This window comes from Schistocerca serialis, chromosome 8 (assembly GCF_023864345.2).
Source record: "Schistocerca serialis cubense isolate TAMUIC-IGC-003099 chromosome 8, iqSchSeri2.2, whole genome shotgun sequence".
NCBI lineage: Eukaryota > Metazoa > Arthropoda > Insecta > Orthoptera > Acrididae > Schistocerca > Schistocerca serialis.
This window is the reverse complement of record NC_064645.1, coordinates 315,149,857-315,177,494: the sequence shown is the minus strand read 5'-3', so window position 1 is coordinate 315,177,494 and position 27,638 is coordinate 315,149,857. Positions and strand designations below refer to the sequence as shown.

Here is a 27,638-nt window from a genome sequence, read left to right as displayed (position 1 = left end):
ACTCATGATTCGTTGTCTTCACTTTCCATTATTCATTGCACCAACAGTTACCAACAGCAGCACACAATGGAGAAGTCACAGTATATTGTAAGTGCACTGCTACAGTAATGCATCTGTGTTGTTACTGCCTGTCATTCCCGTTTTTTAAATTTCGCAGAAGTAGCTTGTATTTATTTAGTCAATAATAAATATATTACCTATTGTAGGCAAGAGCCCTGGCATCACAAGTTGCAGAATCAGATAATGTTAGATTTATGGTTGGTACTCAGTCAATCAAGTTTTCTCACAACCAAGTTCACATTATTGAAGTTAATGAAGAAAATGGTGCACTTTCAACAGAAGTATATCAACACGCAGAGGGTGAAGTGTGGTCTCTAACAGCTTCACCAGCTGATGCAAATGTAATTGCAACATGCTACAACACACTTAATGGTAATTCTACTCATATTTTTCCCATTGTGAATGCACCATTTTATGTTTAGTTATTCACTGAGTGCACTACCTTAAATTTTTCAGAAGACACATGCTGCATGCGGACTGCATTGTGGAAAATTCCTTTTAAAAATACATCAGCAACAGGTACTGGTGACCAGCTTGCTCCAGCACTCGAACTTCTGTGCAATTTTGATACAGAACAGTATGGGAAAGAAGTGAAAGTGACAGACTTCCATCCAACAGATGGCAAAAGAGCAGTTACAGTTGTGGACAATCAGTTTGTTGTTTGGGATATTGCAGAAAGTTCAAGTAAGGTATTCCTGATGTGTTTCACTTCTAAGTTTCAATTCTTTGAGCTCACTTTTTCTTGACAGATGCTCACATTTAAAAATTTTGACCTACACTGCAACCAGAGCAAACAGTGTTCAGTATTTTAAAATAGGCCCTGCCGGATTATAATTTGTTTAAAACTTACTACCCATCTTTCAGTACAAGCACAGGAAGACTTCACTGAATGACAAAGAAGTTACAATGATTGTTTGCTTGAGAAAATAATGTACAGAATTCTTAATTTCTGTTCTACAAATAATGTATTCAGAATGATGCCTAGAGATAATTATTTGGTGTTTATATTACATTTAAGATATGAGATGTAATCAAAAAGTAGCAGAAATTTTTGATTTCTTAAAGAATCTTTATTCATTTGGCAATATCAGCTTTGTTCCCTTCAAAGTAATCCACTTCAGATATAATACTCTTGTGCCAGCACTTTTTTTTCCAACCTTGGAAGCACTTCTGAAACTCACTTTTCATTGTGGTGTTCAGCTCCTTTAGCAATTCTGTTTTTAAATCGTCACTTTGGCAAAACAGTGTTCTTTTATGGTTCTCTTCGGCCTCAGGAGTCGAAAGAAGTCGCAGGGGCCATTTCTGGTGAATACGGTGGCTGAGGCAATGTAATGGTTTTGTTTTTTGCCAAAAAACCACAAACAGTTATTGAGGTGTGAGGGGGAGCATTATAATGATACAATTTCTTTGAGAGGTTTTGCCACAATTCCAGTAGTTTTCTTTTGATTGCATCATGGAAACTGCATAATTTCACTGTATGTCCAGAAGGCAGCAATCGATGCACTATCCTATTGTAATTGAAGACAACACTGTGAAGAACTTTCACATGCAATTGGAACTTTTAGAATTTTTTTTTTATCTTGTCTCTTCAGGCAGCTTCCACTGGGAAGATTAGGCCTTTGTTTCAGCATCATACCTTTATACCCATGTTTTGTCACCTGTTATAACCTCCTTTAGAAGTTCTGAGTCATTGTCAACTTCATTTAGCAATTCCTGAGTGATGTTTACATTATATTGTTTCTGGTAAAAATTTGAAATTTTTGAAAACATTGCTGCTACATATTTCGCGTCCAAAACATCTGAAAAAAATTACTTGGAATGAGCCAAAGGATATTCTGACATCATCAGCCACCTCTCTGATGGTGACACAGCAGTTTTCTAGAACCATTTCCTTTACTACTTCCACACTGTCATCAGTAACTGATGTGCTAGGGCATCTAGGGCAGTCATTGTCTTTGACACCTTCTGCAGCTGTCTTTAACATCTTCTCGACCCACTTTGAAACTTTTATACCTTTTGTAAACTCTTATCTTACTCACAGTATATTCACCAAAAGCCACAATCAACATTTTGAATGTGGTGTTATACTTTACTCACTTTTTTAACCAAAATTCAATGCAAATTCTATGATCCATCTTTTCTGAAAGGAAAAATTTGCTGAGCATTCTAAAACACTTATAACTTTTTAGACTATCAACAATAAACTAATTCAAAAGAGCTGAAAATGCAGACATACACTAAGAACAGATGTACCAAAAAATAAATAAATAAATTGAAAATTGGATGTATGCAAAATTAAGAAATTGCCGTTACTTTTTGATCACACCTTGTATATAAAACTGCACCTCAAGCCATAATAACATGACAAAGCAAAAACTATTAAATCCCAGAGAATTTCACATGTTCAGAACACCTTATTTCAGAAACTTCAGTAATTCTGGAAAAACTGAGTTTCTGTACAAATTTATACCAACATAAATGTGATGATGTATGTAAAGTGTCAAGCAATTCAAATCATTACAGACAGGCAACATACATGCATAAGAATTCTGTACAGGGTGTTCAGAAACTGTTCATTCAAATTGATACAGGAGGTAGGTTGGTTGGTTTGTAGATTAAAGGGACTAAACAGCAAGGTTATTAGTCCCTTTTTCCTTAGTCGCAGAGGTCTCTGATTAAAACTATACTCCAAAGGAACTCTATCACCTGAATACAGGGTAGAGAACAGCGAATTAAATGTACAGGGTGTTTGGAAATTCCCATTAGAAGCTTCTAGGATTTGTAGAGGGAAGTGCGCACATAATATCCTGAGTAGGAACTGTATCTGGAAGCATACTGTTTTCACACTACAGCCATTTGGAAACATGTTTTCTAGGTAGGTATTCAACAGGGAGTTACGCTGGAGGGCTGATTATATCAGATTGGCTGATGTGATTTGACATCTGTCCTACCTCTCTGACCTGGTTCAAGACTCATTCATATTTCTGTGAGTGTTAGAGCAACATGCTGACTACATGTATTCAGGCTACACCAATATGTTCCTTTTGAATGGTGAAGCTCATGGTAATGGAATAGCTGCTCATTGCCTTTATCAAGATTGTTCTTCACAACTCCCACCTCTATTGCATACCTTTTTTGCCACAGTTTTGCAACTGCTTCAAGAAAGGGTATTTTCACCATCAGCATGCACGACTGCGGTGCTCCAAGGAGACCTCGCACACCCAAATTGGAAGAGGCCGTACTGCATCACATTGAAGAGAACCCATCAATGAGTACACAAGCAATTTATTTGGTTATTAATCAGTGGAACTGTAAAGAAAGTGATGTAATGGGTCACACTTAATCAATTACTTGAAAAAGTGGTAGCATTACCAACATGTTTTGAAATGTTTTCCAGACATGGGTTCAAATTCAGAATATTGTCTACTCACTCCCTCTTACGAGTCCTAGAAGTTTGTAATCGGGATTTATGAACACTGTATTTTGATGAGGAACATATAGTCTCTGCAGTCAACTTGTAATATTAGGGAACATTTTGTTAGTGGTGATGATGTAAGCTATCATGTTGGTGTCGATTACAATTCACATGTTTTGTCACATGTAAATACATGAGGTAGTTGAGTCATTGTTAATCTGTCAGAAGGAATTCTCAGTGATAGACTGATTGGACCTTACATTCTTCCATTCTGCCTCATTGGATGGAGGTATTTCATCTTTGTGGTTGTTGTGTTGCCACTTCCAGCACAATGAGGTGAGGTGCCAGCCTATTTCAGCATTGAAGTGAGGGATCATTTGAGAGCCACCTTTGGGAATTGATGGATCAGTTGAGGTGGTTCTTTGGCCTGGCCACGCAGGTCACCTAACCTCACATGTCTGGATTACTTCCAGTGGGGGCATATGAAGCAGCTGTTGTATGAAACCAGTGTGAAAACAAAAGAAGACCTCATTTCTAGAACTGCCATCGCTGCTGGTACCATTGCGGACATGCCAGGAATTTTTGAACAGACACAACTGTCAATGATCCGATGACGTACTGCGTGCGTACAGGCTGATCGTCGAGTAGTTTCTGTGAATGCCACTGCTTAATTAGCATGCTAAACTACCTTCTATGTAAATCATCCCTAGCAACAGAAACTGCTGTCAGGAACTGTGTTTAGCATAACTAAATATATTTCTTTTGATGTTCTCTTCCTCTTGTATTAATTTTAACAAATAGTTTTGGAACACCCTGTATACTGTGTGTACAAAATATTTGTGCTGATTTTATAAAATCCATAACAACTAGCCTCTCAGTTGAGTTTGTTAACAAGCTTGTTGTAGCCTCTCCATGAAACAAATCTACTTTGGAAAATTAAAATATTATGTATAGTAAACAAGAAAAATGGCAGCATCAGTCATAAGAGGTTTGAAATCATCTGATACAGCAAATTGATTTCAGTCACCATCTTCAGTGCAAATATTGAAGTCTTGAAGACTCACGTAATAAAAACACACATTACAACTACTTCAACATAGCATCAATACAGAAGAACATAGCAACTAATCAATAATTTTTTCTTAAACTCTAGGATTCCCAATGGAATCCAACTTCAAGAAGTAAAATATTTTGTTCGCTTCCCTGTATGTATTAGGTTAGTGTAGGTTTTTGCACTAAGGAGTGTGAGAGATTTTCCATTCTGCTCAGAGAGATTAAAATCTTAATTTCCTATTTGCATACAGATGGTGTCAGTCGGCATGCTGGAAGGTAAGGGCCAGCCTCGTTTCACCACTGGTAAATGGAATCCTCATCACAACTGCACACAATTTGTGACAGCGAATGACAGCCACATTCGTAGCTGGGATCTCCGTGCAGGTCTGCAGCAGGTTTGGACCATTGAGGGGGCTCATAGCCAACTTATCAGGTATCTCTCTCTCTCTCTCTCTCTCTCTCTCTCTCTCTCTCTCTCTCTCTCTCTCTGTGTGTGTGTGTGTGTGTGTGTGTGTGTGTGTGTGTGTGTGTGTGTGTGTGTGGTGGGGGGGGGGGGCATGTTACTAGAAAATGTAATGTTCTCTTCCCATCCCTTATTCCTACAAAATATAATCTTAATCATCATTATAATCACTGTGTGTATACTACATAGAGAGAAAAATGTAGATTAAGAAATACAGTTGAGACTGAGAGTAAGGTGTGCCTATAAGTATGTTCTTATGGTAGCAGAATAAAGAAAGAAAGAAAGACCAGCCATCTGTCAGAATATAAATGTAATTAAAAAAAACTATGTTTCTTAGGGACCTAGACTTCAATCCAAACAAGCAGTATTACCTGGCAACGTGTGGTGATGATGGGTGCAGCAAATTTTGGGATGTCCGAAACACAACTGAACCTGTTATTTCTCGCTCAGATCACTCGCACTGGTAAGCATTAATCTGAGGTACATGATCATTTATTTCATAATTATAATAAATATCAAGGTATGACTGTCACAGTTGCAATTATTTTATCTAATAGGCAGATAAAATGACAAAAGTGGATGTGGATATTACTTTTGTGTGCCCTCTCTAGTATAATAATAAAATAGCATCATGTATGCAGGAAACAAATTTTATTTACTTGTACATTCCAATTCAAGTGTAACAGCAACCCATAAAAGAAATTTGCAGCAAATGATTTCATATGTTTTAATAGTTAGTGACAGATACAACTTATTTCTTCAGGGTGTGGAGTATAAGATACAATCATTTCCACGATCAGCTTGTGCTGACATCAAGCAGTGATTCTCGTGTCATTTTGACAAGTGTTGCATCAATCTCTTCTGAACCTTTTGGTCACTTGCCAGATGAGGAAGAAGCTGAAAATGCACACCGTGAAAAGTAAGTGCTTGTCTCTGTAGAGTGATTTTCATTTATCACCATAATTCTTGCCTTTTGGATAGTTTGAAATTATACTGCCAGTTCCAAAACATGTGATACTACACATATAGCTTAATTCAAGTTATCAGTGCAAAAAGGAGATGACAATATGTTGAGTTTATAATAACTTGTATGATTTAGCTTACAGCACTAAAGGTTACCTATAGGGAATGAGAATGGAAACAGCAAAACAATAGTATTTTTCTTGTGTTAAATCAACTGCCAGTCATGTAAACAAAGTATTGAGAGGTTTGCTTTTGTCTACTATGGAGTCTTGTATCATTGCTTTATTTACTGCTGCAACTGTGAGACGGGGAATAGTGATCAAGGCCTGCACATGAATAGGAGCAGGAAGAACAGAATAGCTGGGAGTGGAAGGCAAATTGAATTGTTTTTACGAGAAAGAGGCATATTTTTAAGCTAGACATGTTACAGTCAGTCTAGAAAGAAATTAGCACATTAGGCTCACAAAATACCTAACAGTTCTCAGGAAACTAAAACTAGTTTGTGCATTAAAACACAAGGGGACAGAAGAACAAAATAGGAGAAGTTAGGGTAAAGTGGCAAGTCTAAGGGAAAATGAATTTTCACCAATCCTTTATTATTGATAGAAACTTGCTTTTTACACATTTTGAATCTACATATTATAAGACATCACACCAAATATTTGTAAGTATACAAACAGAAATTTACACGACTTGTATGCATTTTTCTCAAGGTTTATGTAGTGCCAGCTCCCCTTATCTGCCTCCACAGCTGAGTGATCAGCATGGCTGAATGACATGTGAGTGGTCCAACTTCAGTGCCTTGCCTATTTGGAGGTTTTCCCTGCTCGGGGGTTATATGTTGTGTTGTTCTCAACATTATTTCATCATCACTGACATGCAAGATGCTGAAATGGCATCAAATAAAAAGGGGCAGGTGGCAGAACTCTCTAAAAGGGGACTCCCGGCCATATATGCCGTATGCACATTTCATTCAACAGGATAAAGTGGGCAGTGCCTGGTCTTTTTTTTGTATAAGTTACTGATATAAAACAAATGTGAAATTACCATGTTTATTTAACAACAGATTACTTTTAATGGAATAATAATGAAGATTAAGAAGTCAATTGAAATTTGAATTTCCATACATTTTAGTCACAAATTCTCAACCAGCGAAAATTGTTGTTTATTCTCAATGAGACAATAAATTCACACTCAAATCATCATCGTCTTCAAACCCAGCACACTGTTTGTGAGCCCAGCGTTTACAGCTACAACGCCTGATCCAATTTTCATTTTCTTTAAATCTTAAAAATTATTTTCTTTAAATCTTAAAAATTCTTCATTGCAATAGAAACACTCTGTGACATTATATCCATCATTGGTAGCTACTTCTCTGTTTCCTCTCTGTAAAATATTTCATTTTAATAGTTTTTGGCTCCATGTTGTCTTCTTAATTTTATTTTGTGGTGCCTTAAATTCAGTACCGGCATTATGGCCTGTTTTCTTCAAGCTCCCATTTCGGTTTTCATTAAAAATTCTCCTCCTTTACTTTTTCTCGGGCAACACAGCTTTATATAGACTTAACTAATTATTGTTGTTCTTCCTTTTTGTAGATACGTCTAGCTATGTGTCAAATTCTGTGCCTCAGACGAAGGTTTTATATCCTTTGGGCATATGTGGAACTCTCCAGTTGGATGTTTCAGTGTTTGGACACTGAGGGGAACATGTACTTGAAAACTGCATATCATTTGAATATTGATGAGACTTTCTTCAGTGGTCAGATGATGAGAGGAACGTTTCCGTGAAGAAGACTTAGCACTTAAAATCTCTGAACCTGAAGTTTGAAAAGGGTTCATCAGCTGGGTGCTAAATGGGACTGTAATTTGAAGAAGGCACAACATTTGGGTGCTGAGAGGAGCCACTGATTGGAGAAATAATGTCATTTATCTCAGAAGCAGCAAAGTCTTCCCTAGTAAACATGTTAGGTTCTAGAGGAAAAATTCCACACTTTTGAAATCCATTCATTGCTGTCATTGTCCCCCAAGAGAGCACTTACTGAAACTTTGTAACAATTCTTCCCAGATCTTTGTGAACAAACTTTTCACACTCATGTGTAGAAAGCTTCAAAATGTGCCATGTCCGAAGATTGTAGCTTGCAGCTTAAAAGTATGGGGATCAGCACATAACACTTGCATGATTTCCTCTGGCCTTATCAATGAAGTTTATGTTCTTAATATGGGTGAGTGTGCCATCAAACATATGTAGAACTGAAGCTTGAGCAGTTGGTTTTGCATGTTTCAAAAAGTATGTAAACCATTCCATAAAACAGCCACTAGGGTGGCGTGCAAAGTCAGTTCTGTGGGAGCCCCATCTCTAAGCTCATTTTTCTTTTCTTTTTTTAAATTTTTTTTTCCTAGAGAATATTAGGAAAGTGGCAATGAAATTTCCTCCTGTGGATATACATACCATAATGGGAGGATTGATGGTATTGCCTTCAGCTGTGTGCTTAAATTTCTATATTCAAAAGTGATCGGCTTTGGTGATACATTGCACCATCATCAGGCCTACGTACATCAATGTCATAACAACATTCATCATCCAAGAAACACAAAACACAAATGTTACAATAAATGCTACCAAATTACTCTTTCCTTAATGATACCTCCAATCACTTAAAGTTCATAATCAAAAACAAAGATTCCATGACTTACCAAACGGGAAAGCGCTGGTACATAGACACCATAAAAAAACACACAAACGCACACACAAAATTTCAAGCTTTCGCAACCAACAGTTGCTTCGTCAGGAAAGAGGGAAGGAGAGGGAAAGATGGAAAAAAAATTAGGGAGCGCCGTGGTCCCATGGTTAGCGTGAGCAGCTGCGGAACGTGAGGTCCTTGGTTCAAGTCTTCCTTCGAGTGTCATATATTTTTCCCATGTGGGATGTTTCTTTCTATTTTATTCATAAAGTTCATAATCAATTAGACACAAAAAATTGAACATAAACCAAATTTGTTTTGTCCAGTAATAAAATTAACTGTAAATTTCAAATTACTACAAAACAGTTCTGTTGCTTAATAAGAGTAGCCAGCTTCGGCGACTTGCACGTAGATGGGGATGAAATGATGACGATTAGGACAACACAACACCCAGTCTCTGAGCGGAGAAAATCTCCAACCTAGCCGGGAATCGAATCCTTGCCCTTAGGATTGACAGTGTGTCGCGCTGACCACTCAGCTGCCATGGGTGGTGAGTAGATCAACCTGTGAGAGTAGCAACTCACATGTATTTATTACATTAGTCAACCAACCTGAACATGAAAAAAGTATGTCACCATTGATATATGGCACCTTTGCAATCATAAGTTAATCCAAAATGTGTTGACTGTCTGTGATATTCCACTATTTGTGTCTAATACATGTAAAATGTAAGAAAGTGGTATTAAGTAACAGCAAGGTTAAACATGTAACCCCAACAACAGCAACACAGTATAAGAAACTCTTAAAGGCTGCCTTCTAGTTGATAACAAATCACACACAGTCTCTGTCCAACACTGAACTGAAGTTAACATTCACCAAAAAATAAGATCATAAAACAAAATCCCTCTATATGCACCCTTATAATACCATCAGTGAGTCATGGCAAATACAGCTCTCTACATGATATGGACAGTGCTTACGAAAGGTAAATTCGAGTCTTATATGAAGCTGTGTGTTGCCTCACTAAACAAGATACCATTGGTATCCAGACACTCAGTGCAAAAGTAGTTGTTATGTGGCACCAGCATAGCAACACATAACCACTCTCCATATACTGTGAAAGTGGATAGCAATCCTTTTACCACTGAATTAATGTCACTGACTTGGTGTCTTCCTCTGACTGGAAATACACTCCTGGAAATGGAAAAAAGAACACATTGACACCGGTGTGTCAGACCCACCATACTTGCTCCGGACACTGCGAGAGGGCTGTACAAGCAATGATCACACGCACGGCACAGCGGACACACCAGGAACCGCGGTGTTGGCCGTCGAATGGCGCTAGCTGCGCAGCATTTGTGCACCGCCGCCGTTAGTGTCAGCCAGTTTGCCGTGGCATACGGAGCTCCATCGCAGTCTTTAACACTGGTAGCATGCCGCGACAGCGTGGACGTGAACCGTATGTGCAGTTGACGGACTTTGAGCAAGGGCGTTTAGTGGGCATGCGGAAGGCCGGGTGGACGTACCGCCGAATTGCTCAACACGTGGGGCGTGAGGTCTCCACAGTACATCGATGTTGTCGCCAGTGGTCAGCGGAAGGTGCACGTGCCCGTCGACCTGGGACCAGACCGCAGCGACGCACGGATGCACGCCAAGACCGTAGGATCCTACGCAGTGCCGTAGGGGACCGCACCGCCACTTCCCAGCAAATTAGGGACACTGTTGCTCCTGGGGTATCGGCGAGGACCATTCGCAACCGTCTCCATGAAGCTGGGCTACGGTCCCGCACACCGTTAGGCCGTCTTCCGCTCACGCCCCAACATCGTGCAGCCCGCCTCCAGTGGTGTCGCGACAGGCGTGAGTGGAGGGACGAATGGAGACGTGTCGTCTTCAGCGATGAGAGTCGCTTCTGCCTTGGTGCCAATGATGGTCGTATGCGTGTTTGGCGCCGTGCAGGTGAGCGCCACAATCAGGACTGCATACGACCGAGGCACACAGGGCCAACACCCGGCATCATGGTGTGGGGAGCGATCTCCTACACTGGCCGTACATCACTGGTGATCGTCGAGGGGACACTGAATAGTGCACGGTACATCCAAACCGTCATCGAACCCATCGTTCTACCATTCCTAGACCGGCAAGGGAACTTGCTGTTCCAACAGGACAATGCACGTCCGCATGTATCCCGTGCCGCCCAACGTGCTCTAGAAGGTGTAAGTCAACTACCCTGGCCAGCAAGATCTCCGGATCTGTCCCCCATTGAGCATGTTTGGGACTGGATGAAGCGTCGTCTCACGCGGTCTGCACGTCCAGCACGAACGCTGGTCCAACTGAGGCGCCAGGTGGAAATGGCATGGCAAGCCGTTCCACAGGACTACATCCAGCATCTCTACGATCGTCTCCATGGGAGAATAGCAGCCTGCATTGCTGCGAAAGGTGGATATACACTGTACTAGTGCCGACATTGTGCATGCTCTGTTGCCTGTGTCTATGTGCCTGTGGTTCTGTCAGTGTGATCATGTGATGTATCTGACCCCAGGAATGTGTCAATAAAGTTTCCCCTTCCTGGGACAATGAATTCATGGTGTTCTTATTTCAATTTCCAGGAGTGTACATTGCTGTTCTTGGACTTAACTGTCAAAAGACCAGTTTCATCCACATCATAAATGCAATGAGCAAGTTGAAATTGTTCTTATTGCACTGTTTTCAGAGTATAGGAAAGTTTGTATACATTGACCTAGTTAGTGACATGTGCTGCAGCCTTTGAATTAGATTCGGGTTGCTAATCTAATATTATGATGCTGTTCTCTAAAGTATGCAACACAGTCTTTTGCCTGCCACCTCAGACTCGTAGTTAAGATGATGCAGTGTTTTACTCCATTCTGCCAACTAGAATGCTAATCTTTGCCGGTTGCTTTTAATTATTCATTATAATTAAGGATTTCTCATCCTTCATTGAACACACTCCTTTAATGTTCCTTAATATTTTTACCACCTACTGCATCTCCATTTTTTTCCTATAACTCCTCTTTTTCAGCATATAATGTGGAACATTACACTGCTTTGCTGCACTAGAAAAGGGCATCTTATCATTTTTTATCACCTCTATCACATTTTCTGTCCCTACAGGGTCTCATTTTTGTTTCTTGGATCTCTGGATGTACTTTCTAAGCAACATGATGCCTTTGCATCTCAAATAATAGCAAGGGGCTACAGCTGTCCAGTTGCAAACAGATATTTTGTTAGACCAAATATAACATGACAGTTTTAGATAATATAAATCAATTCAAAATTCCTATAAAAAGACCGATGATAGCTTTGTATAAGAGCTAGTTAAATGAAAATGAGACAGATGGAAAAAAAGTACAAATGTTAATACGTTTATCCCACTGTGAGACCACACAGTCAGTGACATCATGCAAAAATGTTTGCTTATGGAGCCATGATTGTACCCAGCCATGCGCAACTTCATCCAAAGCAAATTGACTGTCACGAATGTCTTTCTCCAGGCCTCCAAAAATATGGAAGGCCATCTTGTCTCACGGTGGGATAAGTATATTAACAGTTATGGCAATTACTTTTGAAATAATAAACAGTTTACTCTCTTTTTTTACCATCTGACTGTTTTTATTACATTGCTCCTCATATATAAAGGGATTTAGAAGTCAATATGTAGTACTAAGCTTGACATATGGAATTTACTAATTCTCATTGAGGTAAATAGATTAAAAATGAACTGTCAGGAAAGGTGGCCACAGAAACAACAAGGAACTGCATTTCTAGGCCAAAAGACATCATTTAAACTTTGATATTAGGTATTGTGCACACAAGTGAGGTAACAAGAATAATGTGTGTCACTTACCTTACATTAGATGACGAAAATCAGAAATTTTTTTATTGAAAAATAGAGGAGCTTACGTCCTTTGCCAAATTCACTGACAATGTTGATGTCTATTAGAATTGGTTTGACCGCTCCGCAGTAGGCAGCAACACTGTTCATGGCAAAAAATCTGCAGTGGTCATTTGTGCTGCCATGGCTACTTTTCCCTTCTTTCCTCTACATGAGTTTCTTATATGTTTAGAAAACTTCCCTATGAAGAAATAGATATTGCGTGTGTCAGTGTGAACTCCATCTAAGTACGAGGAAAGAGAATTAAATATAAATAGTTATATGGTAATGCCACTTCATGTAGTGATCTAGAGAGAATTTCTGTCAAGTGGCAATTGACACTAAACAAAGAAAAGTGCGAGGTCATCCACATAGGTACTAAAAGAAATCTGATCAATTTTGGGTATACGATAAATTGCACAAATCCAAGGGCTGTCAATTCGACTAAATACCTAGGAATTACAAACAACTCAAATTAGAAAGATCACATAGATAATATTGTGGGGAAGGCGAAACAAAGACTTCATTACACTTGTCCGTCCTCTGCTGGAATATTGCTGCACGGTATGGGATTCTTACCAGGTAGGACTGACGGAGGACATAGCAAAAGTGCAAATAAGGGCAGCTCGTTTCATGTTATCATGCAATAGGGGTGAGAGTGTCACTGATATGATATGCGAGTTGGGGTGGTAGTCACTGAAACAAAGGCAGTTATCTTTATGGTGAGATCTATTTATGAAATTTCAATCACCAACTTTCTCTTCTGAATGCAAAAATATTTTGTTGACATCCACCTGCCTAGGGAGAAATGATCATTATAATAAAATTAGAGAAATCAGAGCTCGAACGGAAAGATTTAGGTGTTCCTTTTTACCATACGCCACTCGAGAATGGAATGGTAGAGAAGTAGTACGAAAATGGTTTGATGAACCCTCTGCCAGGCACTTAAGTGTGAATTGCAGAGTAACCGTGTAGATGTAGATGTAATGAAGGGAAAAAAGAAGTGTTTGGTACCAGGCATCAACTTTGTCCCATAAGGTAATAATATTATGGCATGCAACATCATGTATGGGTGGTGTATTTGAAAGATGGCCTGTGAAAAGAGGGTGTTTTGAAACAGGCCTGTTGCTTGAGTGGCACTCTCTTGCCTTAAATTTTGATGCAGTGTAAGTTGTTGGGTGTGTTGATATTTATCAAGGTTTGTTTGTGTGTTTTGTCACAAAATGCACGTGACAGTAAAATTTAAAAACCATATATGTTTGGAAGTGATTTGTGACATGCCTTGCAACATACTTTTCCATAAAGGTATGATGTGTTGGTGGAATATGTTTAATGTAACAGATGTGGAAAAGCTGTAAAAACTGTTAGAGTGCATCCTTCCCACATCAAAAATGGCTTTATGTGGTGCTGTCAGGGTGATAAATTGTGGTGTTGAATTCAGCAGTGTGTGGAATTGATCAGATCGCTTATTTACTTACTGGTTTTATTAAATTTTACCAAGTGAACACACAACACTGCAACACACAAATATGAATCATCGAAAGGTCTCATCATAACCACCTAATTGTGAGAACAAATGGGCAATTTTACCGAAGTCAGAGCAAAAAGTTTCAAGCAAACAGCCTGGATTTTGATATATTTTGCATCAATATTTTGTCAGTCTTTTCTTTATTGTACAGGTACTTGTACTCTTGACTCCAGTTCCATTTTCTTCATTTCTGTTTTCATCTTCTCCCTTTTCTTGACATGTTGGTCAATAACATTTATTTAGCCTCTTTTCAAGATCCGTATAGGTTGCTGAGATTACAAATTGCTTCAAACCAAATGAGGGAAAACCAGCACATAGCATAGTTATTTCAAGACTCCTTTTCTTTTGATACTATTTTCATTTTGTCAAAATAAATTACTTGTGCATTGGTTACACTCATAGGCCAAAGGTGCACATTTTTTGCAGCGTTGTGTGAAGTAGCCAGCTTATCCACAATACTCATAGATCCCATAAGCTTTGTCTGTTACGTATGTTAACACTAGATAAAAACAAGAGATTGACACTAGATAAAAACAAGAGATTGAATGAAGACTTTCAGTTCAGTAACATCTGTTGGTTTTATGTCTTTTCTATGCAGAGATGAAACCTTGATGCTCTCAGTATATCTGTACAGAAATATAATGGACAAAATTTCGTCACCTGGGAGGCAAATGCAGTATTCCAAAGGTGTGCTTACTGCTGTAGCCACACATATAAGTCCAGGTAACTTTTAAATAATATTATGAGCCCTGAGTTGTTTTCTCTGTGAAGGTGGAATGTTATTCCATTTTGTACTGTAGTCTTCTTGTGAAAATCAATTTATTTTCCAAGATCACTATGTTAACGCAGTTACTGGATAATTGTGTTAACATAGCAATCTTCGTAAATAAATTGGCTATAATAAGAAGACTACAGTGCAAATTTATAGATCACCACCTGCACAGAATGATCATGTCAGATAACCACTATTTCATTTTGTCTCTCTGTTCCATACAATATACACTGAAGAGCCAAAGATATTGGTACACCTGCCTAATATTGTGTAGGGCCACCACGAGCACACAGAAGTGCAGCAACACAAAATGTCATTGACTCAACTAATGTCTTAAGTTGTGCTAGAGGGAACTGACACCATGAATCCTGCAGGGCTGTCCATAAATCCATAAGAGTACGATGGGGTGGAGAACTCTTCTCAACAGCATGTTGCAAGGCATCCCAGATATGCTCAGGAACGTTCATGAGCCTTTCTGTAGCAATTCTGGATTAGTGGGGTGTCACATTGTCCTGCTGGAATTGCCAAAGTCCATCGGAATGCACAGTGGACATGAATGGATGCAGATGATTAGACAGGATGCTTACGTATGTGTCACCTGTCAGAGTCATACCTAGACTTATCAGGGGTCCCACATCACTCCTACTGCACACACCCCACGCTATTACAGAGCCTCCACCAGCTTGAACAGTCACCTGCTGTCATGTGGGGTCCATGGATTCATGAGGTAGTCTCCATACCCATACCTGTCCATCCGCTTGATACTGTTTGAAACAAGACTCGTCCGACCAGACAACATGTTTATAGTCATCAACAGTCCAATGTCAGTGCTGACATAGGCGTAAAGCTTTGTGTCGTGCAGTCATCAAGGGTACACGAATGGGCTCTCAGCTTCGAAAGCTCATATCGATTATGTTTCATCGAATGGTTTGGACGCTGATGCTTGTTGATGGCCCAGCATTCAAATCCGCAGCAATTGCACTTCTATCACCTTGAACAATTCTCTTCAGTTGTCATTGGTCCAGTTCTTGCAGGCTCTTTTTCCAACTGCAATGATGTCAGAGATTTGATGCTTTACTGGATTGCTAATATTCATGGTACACTCATGAAATGGTCGTACGGGAAAATCCCCACTTCATCGCTACCTCAGAGATGCTGTGCGCCGACTATAACATCACATTCAATCTTGATAACCTGTCAGTGTACCATCAGTAACCAATCTCACAACTTGTTGTCTTGTATAGATGTTGCCGACTGCCGTGCCGTATCTGCCTGCTGAATTTCAACTTTGTCATCACAATCTGTGTTCACTTCATATTCGAAATCCTCTTGAACTTCATTTCTAACCTTTTCAGGCAATATTGTCTGGATTTCTTTAACATGTTTTGGGTTGAGATTCTGCAATTACTATAGCCAGCCATGATTACGTATTTACCCAAATATAAGATGAGATTTTTTCCCAAATTCATCATTCAAAAAATATGTGGTCGTGTTAGATTCACAGATTAAACTACTGCAACTGAGGTAAACATTTTTTTAAAAATTGTTTAATGGATGAATATACAGGTTGTCTTACACTTACAGATGAAGCTTTGGCTGTTTAAAGTTTTTGTAGAAATTTATTTTGACAAATTCCGAATGGTAGGTTGCTCATAGCTATACTGCAAAAAATACTGGAGAAACTATGAACTGGCCACTAAAACAATGTCATGTTCTGCTTAAAAACTGACAATTTTGTGGAACACAGGAGAATTTTTTTGTATTGGAGCAGATGTTCAATAAAACGTTCTCCTACGTGTATGGATGCCGTGTACTTACAGTTATGGCACTTTTTAAATAAAGGTAATATTCAAAGGCGAAAATCATCCTTCAAAAACCGTTACTTGATTCTGAGCCCAAGTCAATATTTTATTTGGTTATGAAAAACAGTAATGATTTACCAAGTGGATTGCAAATGAAACATTTAGTCGCTATTCATTTCTTAGAAACGGGAAAAACGTTACCAGCTTTAGAACAAGATGGTGACATTCAGATGAAATGAGAAAGAAAATGAATCCAGAATTAAATGTCTAACAAACGAAATAAATCACATTACACTGACTGCATTGTTATCGCAAGAATAAATTACGCGGAAAGACCTGTTGTGGAGATAGTACCTAGATCACGGGAGGAGTGAAAGTTTGAATTGGACTGAATCATGAATGCGACCTTTTATTTATGTATTAGCTTTTGTTGTTACATGTGAGCTGCAGCCTAGAAGATATTGCCACCTGTGTTTCACTGTTGCTCAAGCACATGGCTGGAGGGGGAACAGTGACACTAGCTTGGTTATGAAGTGAAAACTATGATGGGTGCCAGGAAGGGAGTGTTGAGCAGGCAGCAAATTTCGTTGTGCTGGCAACCATGGGAAACTACACTGCATGCTTTGACTTTTTATGAACCACGGATTCGAATTGAATTGGTACGGTAAAGGTATAGATCGGAACTAGTGCTGTACTTAAATGTTTTGTGCAGCAATGTTGTTGATGCTCACCTTGGGGTATGACAGGAATGACTGGGGATAAGTCAGCTGCTGGTTCTATGCAGCCAATGAGTTGTAACATTCTCATGTCAGTATCAAAGTGAAATCTGATATATATTCAGATAAAAACAGCTGTTTTCTCAGGTACCACTGTAACCACAACCTTAGAAATCATTGCATATTCGGGACAAACAAAGATATAAGTTTCACAGCTGTCCTGTTCGGGTGGTGTGGTGATTAAAAATAGTGATACCCCACGCGACTGGCTAACTAAACAAAAAAGGCACCAAAGATAAAAAAATTACTGTAAACTTTTTGTTTATTTCGCCTTGTACTATCAAAATGTAGACAGTCAATAAAAATTTGTTATTTTGATTAGTCAGAATATGTTAAAAATAATTTTTTCTCAAGGAGCCTCTTAAAAAATGGGGGTCATCTTATACTCGGATAAATATGATACAGACAAACTAAAATAACGACAAACAGATGCAGTCCACCAATTTGATATTTAGGCAGCAGTAACAAGTGAGTAAACAACCCAAATTAAAGTAGCTTTGTACCACTTACAAACTTGACAACCAAATAAATATCCTGTAAAAATAAAACAGAAATGGGGGCAGTGCAGTCAGAAAATATCTCAACAACAGGGCAGTCTTTCCATCTTTGACGCGAGTCTTCACTCAGCAATGTCTCCAATTCTGCATCTTCGAAAACATTCTCTTGTCCACCACTTTGCCGGTCTATGGTGTTAAAATTACCGTTCTTGAAATGTTGAAACCACTCATGACATGTTCTTTCACTAATAGCGTCCTTACCACATGTACTTGAGAGCATTCGATGAGGCTCAAGCGCTGTTTTCTTCATATTGAAACAAAACAGTAACACCTCCTGCAAATGACAAGAATTAGGCCCATAAACTGACATTTTCAATCAAGAACAACTTTATGATGCAGACACAAATTGACTAATGTTTGAATGAGGTTATGTTGACCGAGGTCCAAGCTAACTGTCTGATGTCTGCGATCTGTTTCTTTCCACTGCTGCTCACCATTGTCGCCACTTATCAGAAAACGGCAGAAGCAAAGTTGTACACCTTGTAGAATGGCACTGGTTCATGTTTGACACCTATGACCATTTCAGGGTTCTTCAGATGCACTGATGCAGGTATCGGCAAAAGGAAGTAAGAAGAAGGGTGAGCACAAGCCTCTCGTGCCACCCATGCTTGAGATACTGCACAGGTTGAGACCTAGGAAGTGAGAAGGAATATGTTGTGAGTTGTGGCATTACGGTTAACAAGGGTAGAATGTATTGATAGATTAGATTGTAACATTACTTAAGGTGTTTTGTTTGTATGGTTATTGACGGACAGCGTGTGATTGCTGCACAGCGAGATTTCATTGTTAAACAGGCTGTAGAGAATAAGCTTTTCTTTGCTGTAATTGTTATTGACCATTCACACAATGAGTCACTTCTGGAGTTGGGACTCATCAGAGAGGGAAAAAACGAAATCTTCCACTGTACTAACACATAGCAACAGTAGAAGTAATGACAGAATAAGCACGACTCTACGTGCTAGTTCAGTTCGCAATTAAAAATAATCATACATGGTTTATGTGTTTCACCAATCGCCTTACCCAGTAAGGTGGGGAACCTTAGAGAAATACATGTAGGCGAGAACAGCAGAAATATTGCTGATATTGGAAGATGAGGGTAGGCACACAATAATGATAGCAGAGGAACTCCAGCACTGTTAGAGGGAACGGAGTACGATATGCCAGACCCAGGTGTCCAGACTGGCTTGGAGGCATGCAAGATTCAGTAGTTTCTAGGCAAAATGGACAATCAGAGGTGCCCGTGCGCCTGCTGAAACAGCAACTCTACTTCCAACAGGCATGGCTGCACTGGATCTGCTCCGTGTACAACATCTTAGTGTTGGTAGCGAAGTGCAACTACAGTAGTGCTAGCCAAACAAACAGCTACGGGTGCTCCCAGCACAAAATGTGACCTACTTCAATGATTCACTGGAACCACACCTCACACTCTCCCTGAACCAACTAATAGCAACCCAGGACAGGTGTACTGCAGCAAACAGATGCTTCAGCTTGTGCAGTAGTAAGCAGCATTGTACGATCATTACCATGAGCATCACAGTGTCTGGCACCTAGTCGCTCTGTTCTGTGCAGCCTTCATCTACCTAAGGCAGAGAGCAGCCAACACGTGGCACCCCTCCACCTGTTAAATTGGATCATTACATTGGATCACTAGTAGTGCATAAAGCACAATGAAGTAGGGAATGAAAGAGTTAAAGATTGGTTATTTTGTGTGAGTATTTAATGTAAATAAGGGTAAGTAAATGTTAAGTAGTTGTGAGCAAGACTGGGAAATTAACACTATCCTGTTAGTTGTAGTGAAGATTTTAGAGAGATTACTAACTGTATGTAAATAAAAAAACCAGTGGGCCAGAATTGTAGATTAAGTTCACAGCCACTGAAACCTGTGCTTCAAGCTGACTAGTACATAAGGAGAAGCGGGATATATTGTATACTGCCGTTCGTGAATGTTTAGTCTTCTTGCAGATCTATCAAAGGCAGCGACATGGAGGCTGGAAGAGGGGAGGTATGTAGTGCAGCCACTATATCTTTGTCACTACTATGAGAATTTCAGTTCTGCCACAGCAATTGTGGGAAGCCTTAGAAGCCAGCGGGAGCCAAAACACAGTCAGGTCAACTGGCCTTTTTACAATTTGCAAGTTGGGCCAAGGCAAGCATCACAGTACCAACACAGTGAAAAGACGGCTACTTTTGGACCAGCTGGCCAGTTTCCACACCTTCAAGCACAACTGATTTCTTATACCATATATGGTATAAATATCTGTCATTTCTAGCCAAAGGGATTCCAGCTTGGCAGCACAGGACAGGAGTTCGGCCCAGTCTTGGGCCATTTAGATTTAGGTTTTCTTTGGTTTCCCACAATCATTTAAGACAAATGCTCAGAAGTTTCTTTTGGAAATGACAAGTCCAACTTCCTTTTCCATCCTTTCCCAGTCTTAGCAAGTACTCTATAGCTAATGATCTTGTTAGTCATTAGATATTAAACCATAATCTCCTTCCTTTGACCCTGGGTCAGTGGCTTATTGTGACCAATCATCATAATTATGCCATATGAGCATGCCTCCAGGATCAACTTGAATATTCAGTGACATGCTTTCCTTGTATTTTTCAAACAAATCACTGGAGGTTCTCCCTTTGAGACTAACACTCCCAGTGGAATTTATATGATAGGAGACTGTGGCATAACTTGCCGTGGCAATAAATGACTGAAATCAGTGGGGATGAAATAGAGTGACATGACTTGAAATCTGTTCAGAGATTCTGAACCTGCAGTGTAAATATATGTACAGTCAAATGAAAGGACCTAAGCACACTTTTAGGACTGACCCACGCTTTCAATGTAATTTTATCTTTCATTCTGTTTCTGTGAACAAACGTGAAGAATAGAGGAATGGTTATAATGAGAGGACTATGGGTTACCAAGCCGTGGGGATATACACTGTTGGCCATAAAAATTGAAAAATTGCAATACTGGAAGGGAAACAAAATAACAAAATTTTACTTTGTGCATGTCAGCACAGTAGGAGAAATACATGAATAAATTTTGTACATAATTTGGGGGGTAAACAGAGCTGCCAGATCTGGGAGCAACAATGTCTCTAACTCAGTTGGGTATTGATTCAAACTAAGCTTTAATGATAGATAAAGTACATCATTCCATGCTGCTTCGATCTGTTCCAGAGTTCATCAGGTGTAGTGGTTGGCAAGTGGAGGCACACCAGTCTCTCGACAACCTGTCACCAAATGTTTTCAATGAGTGAGATAGATCCTGTAAACAATACTTGCTGGGCACCAGTTGAACATCCTCTATACTGAAGTTAATCAGGACAGCATGCACAAGATATGAGCATGCATTACCTTATCAAAAGATTATGTCATGTAGACCTCAGAAATAGGTCTTACCATGTAAGAAATGAAATGGCTGCTGTACAAATTATTAGCTGTGTGAACTAACAGTGATCATATTATGTACTCACTGACACCCACTGTCATACTGAGCAAAGTGGCACGGTGGTTAGCACAATGGATATGCATTCAGGGCAATGGTTCAAATCTTTGTCCAGCCATTCAATTTTAGGTTATCTGTGATTTTCTTAAACCAATCTAGGCAAACACTGGGGTGGTAAATCTGAAAGGGCATGGTCAGTTTCCTTCCCTGTCCTTGAAAAATTCTGAGCTTGTGTTCTGTCTCCAATGACCTTAGAGTCACCATGATGTTAAACCTTAATCTTCATTCCTCCTCTTATCATCACATTGGGCTTTGGGCCTGGATGATGATGATGATGATGATGATGATGATGATGATGATGGTGGTGAATGCAGTCTGGCAATGTTCTTTTTTCTTGGAACTTCCACATAAGGGATAGTCCATTATGATGCTGTACACAATACTGGAAGTTTTCTGAAGAGACAGCACAGGTCCAGTGTTGTCTTTGGATGCAGGACAACGTGCACGTCACTTTTGTTGATGTGTCAAGAGATTCTGGAACAGTGGTTGCCATGGTGCTCTAGATGTTGTTGCTCTATTGTGTATGCTTGTCTTGCTGCAAACAAGCCTACTCCCTTACTTGAGATATGTATACTATGTGGCTGTTCAATCCTACTCAGCTGACCAGACAGCACAACTGCCCTGTCGGGTGCTAGTCATGTGTGGCCTTTTGAGATGTGACATGATGTTCAGTATGGCCCCCTGAAGCTGTCAGTTTCATATTAGCACAAAAGTCATGGGAACAAGAGTGACATAAGCAGCATTATCATGAAATGATGAACTGCAGTCTGAATAGGATACAATCTTCTCACAAACAACATTCAAATACAATTTCTCAATGAGTAACGCATTGCATAATGTTTTCTTACATACAGAATGTATATTCTACTTCTTGTAGTTGCACTGAAATGCTAGAAATTTGCGTATTTGAGCCTTTGTGGTGATGCAACGTCAAAGGCTAATAGTGTACATCAACTGTATTAAAATCATTGAAGAGGGTTAAATGGAATCAGTAATATAATAGGTGACATTTATCATGTATGTTTAACGGACAATGGTTTTGTCCTATTAAAATGTTTCATTTGTTGACTTTGTGGCAGATTTTTCATTACTCTCAATTACTAGGGGCTTCTTACTTTTTATTTTGTCCAGCCTGATGGATGTGGAGCCAGAGTACAGCTTAAGAGAGGCTATATGGATGTGTCAGCTCCTATATTACAAAGACAATAACCACTGACTGTGGGTAAAAATCTCTTACATTATTTAGGGAATGATGTGAGGTATGTCATATTGATTGTACACTGATAATCCAAAACATTATGACCACTGCCCACCACGACGATGGATATCACCTGGTGGCATTGCGGGCAAGTAACATGGTAACAAAAGTATGTAAGCAGAAAAGACGGGTGGGGAGGGGGGGGGGGAGATCCCTCTAGTGAAGATATGGACTGTAGATGGGGAAATCCACTGAGATAAGTGACTTTGACAAAGGGCAGATTATTATTACTATTACTACTACTACTTCCTTTCTGAGCCAATGAAAGTGTATTTCAAAAAATGCAAATCTGGTTGAATGTTCACATGCAACTGTCATGAGCATCTACGGAAAGAGGTAGGATAGTGAAATTACCACTAGGCATTAAATGGTTGGACATCCATGACTCTTCATAGAATGTGGTGTTTGGAGGTTTGTCTGGCTCTGTAAAGTAGGCTAGATGGTGATCTGTGGCACCTCTGCCAAAAGAGCACAATGCTGGTGCATGCACAAGTGTTTCTGAGCACACTATTCATCGTAGATTGTTGAACATGGAGCTCCACAGCAGACCACCCATTCATGTTCACATGTTGACCCTCGCCAGTTATGATTTCATGGGCACAGGATCATCGGTATTCAACTGTCGACCAATGGAAAATTGTTGCTTTTCACGTGAATCACATTTTTGCTAGATTGGGTCAATTGTTGTCCCCACAAACACAATGAATGGCTGAAATGTGCAGCACACTTGCATGGGACTTGTGGTGGTTATCAAAGACATGTCGACAGCTGCAAACCACCTGCATCCCTTCATGCTTGATGTCATCTTTCAGCAGTATAATTGTCTGTGCCTCGGAGCCAGAACCATGCTACAGTGGTTCGAGGAGCATTATAGTGAACTCACATTGATGGTCAGCAACCAAATTTGCCTGATGTAAATCCCATGGAACCCATCTGCCTCACTATCGGCACCCTCACCATGTATACAAATCAGTGGCCCATCATTTATGGGAATTAAATGACCAGTGCGTAGACATCTACAGCCACACACCTTTGCAAACCTACCAACAAACTTTTGAATCCCTGATATGCAGAATCAGTGATGTATTTCATTCCGAAGTTGGACATGCAAGCTATTAAGCTCGGTCATAATGTTTTGGCTCATCCTTGTATACCCGTATGGCATGGGTAAGCCAAGATCCTCCCCCACATCCATTCCTCATGTTTTTTGTTAGGAACAAATTCTAATTATGGCTTGGCCATGGAGATGTTTTTGGATTGTCTTAACTGGTTGTGCAACTACTGGGGACTGAATTCTAGTCTGCACAAACTTTCATTTTTCACAATACAATCAGCACTACTAAAAGAATTTCAACTAATGTTATTCCCATTAAATTCATCAAATTTAATTTAATTTTAATTTCACTGCTTTCCAAAATATTGCATCCCTTCAGATCACAATCTGGAGTTTATACTCAAAAAAATGTAACTAAAGCAACTATCTGTAAGATCTAAACTTCTCGGTAGCAGACAAATCTTTTATTTAGGGACTGCCACAGACCTTTATCTGTTGTTGTTGTGGTCTTCAGTCCTGAGACTGGTTTGATGCAGCTCTCCATGCTACTCTATCCTGTGCAAGCTTCATCATCTCCCAGTACCTATTGCAACCTACATCCTTCTGAATCTGCTTAGTGTATTCATCTCTTGGTCTCCCTCTACGATTTTTACCCTCTACGCTGCCCTCCAATACTAAATTGGTGATCCCTTGATGCCTCAGAACATGTCCTACCAACCGATCCCTTCTTCTGGTCAAGTTGTGCCACAAACTTCTCTTCTCCCCAATCCTATTCAATACTTCCTCATTAGTTATGTGATCTACACATCTAATCTTCAGCATTCTTCTGTAGCACCACATTTCAAAAGCTTCTATTCTCTTCTTGTCCAAACTATTTGTTGTCCATGTTTCACTTCCATACATGGCTACATTCCGTACAAATACTTTCAGAAACGACTTCCTGACACTTAAATCTATACTCGATGTAAACAAATTTCTCTTCTTCAGAAACGCTTTCCTTGCCATTGCCAGTCTACATTTTATATCCTCTCTACTTCGACCATCATCAGTTATTTTGCTCCCCAAATAGCAAAACTCCTTTACTACTTTAAGTGTCTCATTTCCTAATCTAATTCCCTCAGCATCACCCGACATTCCATTATCCTCGTTTTGCTTTTGTTGATATTCATCTTATATCCTCCTTTCAAGACACTGTCCATTCCATTCAACTGCTCTTCCAAGTCCTTTGCTGTCTCTGACAGAATTACAATGTCATCGGCGAACCTCAAAGTTTTTATTTCTTCTCCATGGATTTTAATACCTACTCCGAATTTTTCTTTTGTTTCCTTTACTGCTTGCTCAATATACAGATTGAATAACATCGGGGAGAGGCTACAACCCTGTCTTACTCCCTTCCCAACCACTGCTTCCCTTTCATGTCCCTCGACTCTTATAACTGCCATCTGGTTTTTGTACAAATTGTGAATAGCCTTTCGCTTCCTGTATTTTACCCCTGCCACCTTTAGAATTTGAAAGAGAGTATTCCAGTCAACATTGTCAAAAGCTTTCTCTAAGTCTACAAATGCTAGAAATGTAGGTTTGCCTTTCCTTAATCTTTCTTCTAAGATAAGTCGTAAGGTAAGTATTGCCTCACGTGTTCCAGTATTTCTACGGAATCGAAACTGATCTTCCCAGAGGTTGGCTTCTACTAGTTTTTCCATTCGTCTGTAAAGAATACGTGTTAGTATTTTGCAGCTGTGGCTTATTAAACTGATTGTTCGGTAATTTTCATATCTGTCAACACCTGCTTTCTTTGGGATTGGAATTATTATATTCTTCTTGAAGTCTGAGGGTATTTCGCCTGTTTCATACATCTTGCTCACCAGAAGGTAGAGTTTTGTCAGGACTAGCTCTCCCAAGGCCGTCAGTAGTTCCAATGGAATGTTGTCTACTCCGGGGGGCCTTGTTTCGACTCAGGTCTTTCTGTGCTCTGTCAAACTCTTCACGCAGTAACATATCTCCCATTTCATCTTCATCTACATCCTCTTCCATTTCCATAATATTGTCCTCAAGTACATCACCCTTTTATAGATCCTCTATATACTCGTTCCATCTTTCTGCTTTCCCTTCTTTGCTTAGAACTGGGTTTCCATCTGAGCTCTTGATATTCATGCAAGTGGTTCTCCTTTCTCCAAAGGTCTCTTTAATTTTCCTGTAGGCAGTATCTATCTTACCCCTAGTGAGATAAGCCTCTACATCCTTACATTTGTGCTCTAGCCATCCCTGCTTAGACACTTTGCACTTCCTGTCGATCTCATTGTTGAGACATTTGTATTCCTTTTTGCCTGCTTCATTTACTGCGTTTTTATATTTTCTCCTTTCATCAATTAAATTCAATATTTCTTCTGTTACCCAAGGATTTCTACTAGCCCTCGTCTTTTTACCTACTTGATCCTCTGCTGCCTTCACTACTTCATCCCTCAAAGCTACCCATTCTTGTTCTACTGTATTTCTTTCCCCCATTCCTGTCAATTGTTCCCTTATGCTCTCGCTGAAACTCTGTACAACCTCTGGTTCTTTCAGTTTATCCAGGTCCCAGCTCCTTAAATTCCCACCTTTTTGCAGTTTTTTCAGTTTTAATCTACAGGTCATTACCAATAGATTGTGGTCAGAGTCCACATCTGCCCCTGGAAATATCTTACAATTTAAAACCTGATTCCTAACTCTCTGTCTTACCATTATATAATCTATCTGATACCTTTGAGTATCTCCAGGGTTCTTCCATGTATACAACCTTCTTTCATGATTCTTAAACCAAGTGTTAGCTATGATTAAGTTGTGCTCTGTGCAAAATTCTACCAGGTGGCTTCCTCTTTCATTTCTTAGCCCCAATCCATATTCACCTACTATGTTTCCTTCTCTCCCTTTTCCTACTGACGAATTCCAGTCACCCATGACTATTAAATTTTCGTCTCCCTTCACTACCTGAATAATTTCTTTTATCTCATCATACATTTCATCAATTTCTTCGTCATCTGCAGAGCTAGTTGGCATATAAACTTGTACTACTGTAGTAGGCGTGGGCTTCGTGTCAATTAAATACATTTTTAGCATAGTTTTTCGAACCACATAATTATGAACATGTCTTACTTCTAGCAAGTCCAACACATGAAGTACAATTAAATGTCTATAATCAATTGTTCATTTTTCTTTAACAATAATCACAGACACTAAAACAGCAAGGAGTACTACATGATTACTTCTTGGTCTTCCAATGCAACTTCCGTGGCGTGAGCGGCTAACACTTGTCGATGCTCGTGACTCCTTTCCAGCCTGCACACACAAACATGTGTCATGCAATATGTAAATTCTCTCACACTTAAAGTATCGTGTGCTTGAGACGGTAGAAGGATGAGTGATTCTGGAATTTATGTGGAAATTCTCAAGGCACTACAAACACACAACCGTAAGCTGTCTGGACGTGAGTCACAGGAGGACCAATTAAGTGCTGTGGAGTGTTACAGATGGAAAACAAAAAAAGATTTGGATGTGGACACTTCTCAGGAACAGACAACTCTTATGTAGGGACTGCCATAGACCTTTGTCGCAGCACTCATAGTGCAGTATTCCAATAAAAGAGACTATGCCGATATTTTTAAGTTACCTGATGGAACTCCATTTGGTACACCTATCAGCTGAGGTAAATTTATTACAGAAGCTCACTGTTCTCTTCAAAAATATTATTCCCGATTGCGCCCCCCCCCCCCTCCCCCCACATGCACACATGTATTTAGTTAAAGGTTCAAATCAGTGGAACTTATCATTAATTAACATCTGCACATGGTGGCATCTTGGCCGTTTAACGTTTACAATGGTAAAGAATA

General features: G+C 39.6%; 2 protein-coding genes across 11 annotated transcripts in view; one reads left to right on the top strand and one right to left on the bottom strand.

Moving 5' to 3' along the window:
• LOC126416753 (EARP-interacting protein homolog) overlaps positions 1–27,638 on the top strand; it is a 50,176-nt gene that overhangs the window by 22,296 nt on the left and 242 nt on the right. For 2 of the 3 annotated variants that reach the window (XM_050084594.1, XM_050084595.1), the window contains exons 3-7: positions 207–432; positions 517–749; positions 4,780–4,961; positions 5,329–5,454; positions 5,755–5,910. In XM_050084594.1, the coding sequence (XP_049940551.1) occupies positions 207–432; positions 517–749; positions 4,780–4,961; positions 5,329–5,454; positions 5,755–5,910 (923 nt within the window). The remainder of the gene's footprint in view (positions 1–206; positions 433–516; positions 750–4,779; positions 4,962–5,328; positions 5,455–5,754; positions 5,911–27,638) is intronic. The other variant, XM_050084596.1, reaches the window with a different exon arrangement.
• Positions 5,626–27,638, bottom strand: part of LOC126416751 (mitochondrial ribonuclease P catalytic subunit) — a 136,148-nt gene continuing 114,135 nt past the window's right edge. Inside the window, exons 10-13 of one of the 8 annotated variants that reach the window (XR_007575513.1) lie at positions 18,393–18,590; positions 18,160–18,232; positions 12,497–12,725; positions 5,626–5,888 (exon numbers count right to left, since the gene is read on the bottom strand). The gene's annotated coding sequence lies outside the window, so the exon portion shown is untranslated. Of the gene's footprint in view, positions 9,199–12,496; positions 12,726–16,462; positions 18,591–26,867; positions 27,088–27,638 lie in introns of those variants that run through there. The other 7 variants (XR_007575512.1, XR_007575514.1, XR_007575515.1 and 4 more) reach the window with 7 other exon arrangements.